Below are 7,496 nucleotides of genomic sequence, written 5' to 3'. Positions count from 1 at the left end.
AGTAAACCTAAACTAAAGTTCAAGAAACTACTAGAAATAAACTATCAAAATTAAGACTTTTAACTTTATATTTATAATAACAACAAACAAACTCTGATATTATTTTTTAAAATTGTGAATACACTTGAAAACAAAATCCCAAAATTATTCTTTCAAAAAAAAAAAAAAAAAACACCCACACACACACATTCAAACAAACTTTGGATTTTCTCTCTCATCATCACTCACGTGACACCCTTTTTCCCCTAGAGAGAGAAAGTGAGAAACTTTTGCTCTGTTCCTTAGAGAGGGAAACATATAGCATCTTTGTAGACAGAGAGGGGGAGCGCCAAAGAGAGCCAAAACGGCAGCAGCAGTAGCAGTATGTACAAAACCCTCTTCTCTCTCTCTCTCTCTCTCGGACATAGAACAGTATCTGGGTGCTGTGTAGTAGCAGAGCAGAAGGTGCTGTAGCTCACCGTGTCACTGTCACCGTCCAAAAGTTCTCTCTATTTCAAACCCAAGAACAAGAGAAGAGAAAAATTAAAGAAAGGAGGAAAATTTGAGAGAAAAAAGCAAAGGGGCATCTCTCTCTCTCTCTCTCTCCCTCTCTCTGTGCTAGTGCTCTGTTTGGAGTGAGAAAGTTGCAAGAGAAAAAAAAAAATTAGAGAGAGAAACAGCCGTCTCTCTGAAAACCCATCATTCCTATTAACAAATGCAGCAGCACCTGATGCAGATGCAGCCCATGATGGCAGCCTATTATCCCAACAACGTCACCACTGATCATATTCAACAGGTTCTTCTTCTTCTTCTTCCCTTTTAATCTTGCTTCTTAATCCCACCCACTTGGAGTTTTTGATTTCTTTTTAATCATTTCCCTTTTCTCTCAACTGGGTTTGTGTTTTGGGGGATGTCTATTGTTCTATAGTCTATTGTCTATTGTCTTCCCTTTTCTACTTTTCTTCTTCCTTTTTTTAAATATTGGGTTTGCTTTCTTTCACGTGCCCTTGTCTCTATTGAATGATTTGATTATCTAATTACAGAAGCTAAGGACCAATCCATCTATGGCTTTGCTTCTCCCTTTTTCTTCTCCTTTATTTCCATCCCTCTTTTCCTCATTAACTATTTGTTTCCTTATTGGTCAATGGTTAATCACTGTTGGTTTTTCAATTGCATGATTGACTTCTGCCTTTTGGCCTAAATCAAAGTGGAAAAAGAATCAAAACTTGTTGGTTGCTTTTTTTTCCCTTTATCTCTCACAATCAAGTAGAAAATAAAGGGAAGAGGTTTGTTTCTCCACATATGAAAGAGATTCTGTCATGTGTGAGCTTGTTGTGAACATTTGAAGCACTTTGGTTGCTTATGAGAAATAGTAGCTTGATTCGGATACTTGAAGTCCCTGGTAAAGTGGCATATTGGGCAATGTTCAGAGATGGAACAGTTGAGAGCTTGAGCTCTTTGAGGACTATAAAGGCTGTCATGGAATGATGGTTCTATCAGTTGTTCTAATTTAGGATGGATAAGTTTATTAAACTTTTATTCCCTTTTCTGGTTGATTTTGTAATACTATCTCTTGACATTGACATGAGCATGTTGGATGTTTAAATCTCACTTCAATGCTTTCCACTTTATGTTCTTTGATATGTTGGCCCAAACTACTTGTAAATGAATGTACCATATAGAAGTCCATAAATGTATTTTCTAACTTTTATTATACTATGACTCGATCTTTGTGCAAAATCAAATATTCTCGTAACCCACATAATATTAAAATCTTATGAATTCTTGGACGACCAAATATTATAGTTCAAAACAGTTGTCCTGTGAGATTAGTGACCTTGGAACTTGCTGTAGAGGAAAATAATATTCTATGTGCTGATAGACAAAATAAACACATGAAAGTATTGAACTTATCAGCATTCTACTTTGGTAATTTTTAAACCAATCTGTGACAAAGGATGGTGTAAAAGTTGATCTATATAAGTAGAGAAATTGAAAGTGTTTATATAGTATCTTTTTGTCATGCTATGATGGAAGAGAGAAGGTTGAATAGTGATTGGTCAATCTTGAAACAGTATCATAAGTTGCTGTCTGGTTCTGATTCCTCTGAGTTGCTTTCAAGGATCATGCATTTCGTCACATGTTTTTTAAGGTTTATGATGTCTGATCAATCAAATCGAACAATGTATAGTATTTGGTAGATTCTACACAAATTTAGGAATTTCAACTCATAATCTTTTGTATTTTTAAAATGAGATTCTTTATTCAAGAATGATTGGTTAAACGAGTAACAGCCGTTTCATTTTCAATGGAGTCTGACTTGTGGCAGAACTTTTTTTTTCCTTTCCTTCTTGTTTTTTTTTGTAAATCAGTACTCTAGTAAGTTCTTTATTTTTTCATCAAAATGACGATTTTCATTAGCTTTCTAGCTTGATTGTTGTTATCCATTTTATAGATAACCATCCTTTTCTAACTTCTAATCTGTTATAATCTATGTCGCAGTATCTGGATGAAAACAAGTCACTGATATTGAAGATTGTTGAGAGCCAAAATTCAGGAAAATTGAATGAATGTGCAGAGTAAGCATTAATGCATTTCTTTTCGCATATAGCGGTATCGCGCTCTTCAAATAACTGTCTCGATGTGTATTGTCTCTTCCAGTTTAATCTAGTAGGTGCTAAGACACAGAAGAATGGGTTTCAACATCTAGTCTCGGGATAATCTGTTTTTAGTATTGTACAAAGTTTTGTGGGGGAAAAACAGGGTTCTTTTGAAAAGTCTCTGTGGTAATAATCCTCCCTGATGATACTGCTGAGGTCACTGTCTCGGTCTGCTTGATGGTTTTATCGGCTTTTTTATCGTGTTGATATCCTGATACATCGATTGCTATTGTTGTTCTTCATTCAAATTCACGGTGATCAATCAATACTTCTACTTGAGTGAGTTACATGGATGAAAAATGGAAAGATGTCTAATCATTCAACCTAAAATTCGGTTTCTGGATTAGATGTAGGAGAAATAAGATAGTATGATAAGTATTTTGTCGAAACGAGGCCGAGAACGAAAATATCTAGATTGGCTATTAAAGTAGGCCTATATCTAGGAAGTAAGAACTTATCCATCTTCCATAAAGGAGCAAGATAACATCATGGTTCTTTGGTTGGTTCGATTTTCAATACATCAAATGATGAAACAATGTCACCCGTAGTGTCTAGCTTCCGAGCCTGAGATTGGTGATTTGGTTCCTGATGCTAAACTTTTATGTATATTTAGACTTGATGATACAGTCATTACTGGTTTGAATTAGACTGCGTTATGACCCCGATAAACGAAGGTTTTGAAGAGCAAAAGTAACTCTTTTACCTTTTTTTGTGCAGGAATCAAGCAAGGCTACAGAGGAACCTCATGTACCTGGCTGCCATTGCTGATTCTCAACCTCAACCTTCTGCCATGCATGCCCAGGTATGAACATAATTCTTTCAACTTTCAAGACATAGATTTATCCAATCACTAGCTTCGCATAGTAAGAGTAAGAACATTGCCGATACGTTTACACCCTGTTTTATCGTTTTCTAGAAAACTCTCAGTCTTGGCCATATTTAACGACCATTTCCATTGCATCACCCTACACCAATGGCCATGACTGCGATTCGGAACCCTCATGCCTCAGGTCCTTACCCTCTGGTTTTTAGAGTGTTAGAAGCCCCACTCTTTACATTATGTTCATGCAGTCACGCCCCACTACTGAGACATATGGATAGATATCGATCTAGGCAAGACTTGCTTACTAATCATTGAGAGGCTTTGCCTGCTCTTTAGTCCGCTTCGTTAGACAAGGATTTTAAATTATTATGTTTTCAATTTAAGAGCTTGAACTGAGGACCTTAAAGAGTATCTCCCAACATTTCGAAGTCTTGAAACTAAACGGAGTTGCAACTAATGTTCAAATGTTTTGCTTTTGCCAACTTCTCTCCAGTACTCTTCCAGTGGCCTAATGCAGCCAGGAGGGCATTACCTTCAGCACCAACAAGCTCAGCAGATGACACCGCAGTCGCTGATGGCTGCCCGGTCCTCCATGTTGTACCCCCAGCAGCAGTTTTCGGCGCTGCAACAGCAGCAAGCATTGCACAGCCAACTCGGGATGAGCTCCGGAGGAGGCATAGGATTCAACATGCTGCAAAACGACACCTCCAATGCAGGAGGGGGCAATGGAGGAGCACTTGGGGCAGGAGGATTTCCAGATTTCGGACACAGCGCTGCAGGTGACAGCCTGCACCGGGGCCTAGCCGGTGGGAGCAAGCAAGATATGGGTGCAACTGGGTCTGCAGAGGGACGAGGAGGGAGCTCGGGGAGCCACGGCGGGGACGGCGGTGAAACTCTCTACTTGAAGGCAGCTGATGATGGGAACTGAAAGGCATAAGAGTAAGGGGGGCTTTGTTCAGTGGGTTGATGGTAGAAAAAGTTAGGTGAAAAGAAATTAGGAAGATAAAGAAGAGAAGAAACCTTCTTGCCAAAAAAAAGCACTGGCTTTTAGCTTAATTATGTGTAAACAATGGTGTGAGGATTGAAACCCTCATTAAACTTTGACCTTTGCTGTTTTTTTCCTTCTATGTTGAGATAATATAATGTGTTTCTAGTGTATTATGTAAATTTTCTTCTCTTCTTCTGTGCTTATAATATTGTTCATCCCTTTTTAAACATTCTTTAAATAAGAAGTGCAAACCTAACATTTCTTAAAAATTATTAACCATTAATTGACTTTGATAATAATAATATGTCAATTTAACATTATCAAGATTTAATACTAGGTATATATATATATAATATATATATATATATATATATATATATATAAAACTTTTCTTCTGGAAAAATGGTCAACCTACATCCATAAGGAAATATATTAGATACTTGATTAGCCAAGCTATGCTTAGGTCAGTAAATATAATGTTAATTAATTATGTTTTATGCATACGTGAGTCGTAATATGTTTGTAATAATCTCGAGTTATTGTCCATAATTTGGTTGTTCTCACCATGAAACTTTTTCTATTGAATTTAACGAAAATCTTACATAGCATTGTGGATTTGTATTTAAAGCCATTTGGTATCAAGTTTCTTAATTTTGGCCAATTTTCCTTTTTTTTTTTTGGGTAAATGCCTTATGAAGATAGATGAATTTATAATTAGGATTATTTAAAACTTGAAATTATAATCTACTATTAACTTCTGAGCAAGTAAGCTTAATAAGGTTAAATTACAAGGTTTACCTCATAACTATGTATGAATTTTCAATTTTACCCTTAAATTTAAAAAAAAAATTAAATATATATGTACACGTCCTTTCAATTTTTAGGACATTTCAAAAGTTATACTTGGAGCCAACAAGATTTTTGATCGAAACAAGAAGCAACATCCATGTAATTTATGCTTCAATTTTGTCCTAAGATTATATATTAATAATATTGTCAAACCAAGCATAGTTCAAGTGGTTAAAACAGACCAAAGAAAAATAAAAATATCTAATAAAAAGAAAAAAGAAAAATATTAGTTCATGAGTTCATGGGTGAGTGTAGATTCCAATCAAATATGATCTAGGTAGAGCGAAATATGATCCCCATATGTTGAAATAAAAAGAAAAAAAGAAAAATAATAATATTATATCACAAATGAGGGAGTGTAGATTCCAATCAAATATGATCTAGGTAGAACGAAAATATACAAATATCTAATAAGTTCAGCTAATGTTTTCTCCCCTTTTTTTTCACTATATTTAATTTAATAATAAAAAGAATTGTGGGATCAAAGTTTTAAATGTGGATGTTGATAGGAATGTCGAAGTTTCAATTTCATGGAAATATGAATGAAAATATGGATAAAATATCGATGTCGATAGATATTTCTAAAAAAGTTATAAAAATTAAAAATTCGTAAAAATATTTACCTTAACAAATAAGCTAGCATTTCATATTTTTAAATAAGATAAAAATAATTAATACTAATATTATATCTATATTAGCGGGATTTTATTGATATTTTTCATGTTAATTTTTTTGTAATATTATGAAAATGTTTATTTATGGACAGGTTAACATCTATTTAATATCATGGTTAAGATATGATCTATTATTAATATTTCAATAATCAAACTCGAAACAACACAACTCAAAAAATTAACAAATTAAATATTAGTGCATACTCAACAACCACACCTTTTTTGAAACTTTTTCAAGCATTCATATTCAACAATTCCTTTGGGATTCCAAAAACAAATAATAGTAAAATTTGCTTCAAATTACATCATGAGACACACCCATAGGAAAAAAAAAAGAATTACACAAAATTTATTTTATGGAAAGGAAGAAAGAATCAAAGAAAAGTTTGTATGAACTAGCTATATACAAACTTGAAAAAAAAAAAAAATTTAAGTTCCTCCATCATCACCATGTGTTTCAAGACGAATCTGGCTTCTGGGTCTGGTAATGGTTAGCCACGGCATCAGCAGCAAAACCAGCAACATTCAGGCCGGGGAAGGCAGAGGAGGAGCCACCATGGACGACGGCCGCGACGTCGTCCACATCGCTCAACGTGCAGCGGCCACGGCTGAGGCCTGGGATAAGCGAGCAGGGATTCCTCCCGGAGCTAGGCACGGGGCCTCGCTGCAGCACCGCCATGGGCAGCAAGACCCTGGCCGCAGACACGTCGAAAATAATAGTGACAATAAGAAAAGAAAAGGTGGCGGCCTTGAGAACAGTGGAAGCCATATATGAGAGGAAATTAAAGCTGGGGATTGAGAATATATTGCAGAAGATGAATATATATGGAGGGGGAGATTTTGAGGTGTATTATATATAAGAGAGAGAGAAGAAAAAAGGTGATGGAGTTGACTGAGACAAGCCGCGGGAGAGGGAGGGTGTGGTTTGAAAGGTTGAAATTTGAAGGATTCAACGCCAACTACTCAGTCATTAACTCTAATTCCCATGCTCAGGAATCTTTCCGCTAATTACTATTAAAAATTTGACTACTATTTATTCTTTTGCGTTTGTCTCTCTTATTTGTAAAAAGATGTGAGCAAGAGGGTAAGTATTATTCACGAGTGAAGAGGAGGGTTTGAATCTTGAGATACTTGTTTTATGGTCGTTGAGTTATCTAAACTTAACAAAATAAACACACAGCTGAAGTTTAGAGACTAAATTTACCATTTGACCCATTTTATCTGATATTTAGAAACAACTAAATTAACGAGTAACAAAAAAGGGAAGATGTTAATTATGAAAGAAGTCCTTAATTTTATTAAGTATATTACTTCAAATGTGTATGTGTGTAAGCATAGTTTTCAAAGAAAATGTAATTTCTTAGATGTTCCCACTCCTTTTCTCTGTCTAAATAACAATAGTCAAAGGTTGAATCTGTAAAGGGCTTATAAGAGAATTGAATATAACACATATACAAAGGCTGATATCAAAGGTTGAATATAATACTATAGACACAGAAGAGGCTGATCAAAGGTTTGAAAAA

The 7,496-nt window shown here is 35.2% G+C and overlaps 1 protein-coding gene across 1 annotated transcript; it reads left to right on the top strand.

Moving 5' to 3' along the window:
* Positions 1–258: 258 nt before the first annotated feature.
* AN3 (SSXT family protein) lies at positions 259–4,629 on the top strand. Its single transcript, XM_022287524.2, has 4 exons — positions 259–775; positions 2,482–2,558; positions 3,357–3,441; positions 3,956–4,629. The coding sequence occupies exons 1-4, from the start codon at positions 695–697 to the stop codon at positions 4,388–4,390; spliced, it is 678 nt and encodes a 225-aa protein (XP_022143216.1). The 5' UTR covers positions 259–694; the 3' UTR covers positions 4,391–4,629.
* Positions 4,630–7,496: the final 2,867 nt, after the last annotated feature.

Source organism: Momordica charantia (assembly GCF_013281855.1).
Source record: "Momordica charantia cultivar OHB3-1 chromosome 8 unlocalized genomic scaffold, Mcharantia_2.0 BLBB01000008.1, whole genome shotgun sequence".
Lineage (NCBI taxonomy): Eukaryota > Viridiplantae > Streptophyta > Magnoliopsida > Cucurbitales > Cucurbitaceae > Momordica > Momordica charantia.
The sequence above is the reverse complement of the archived record's forward strand: the minus strand, read 5'-3'. Positions and strand labels throughout refer to the sequence as shown.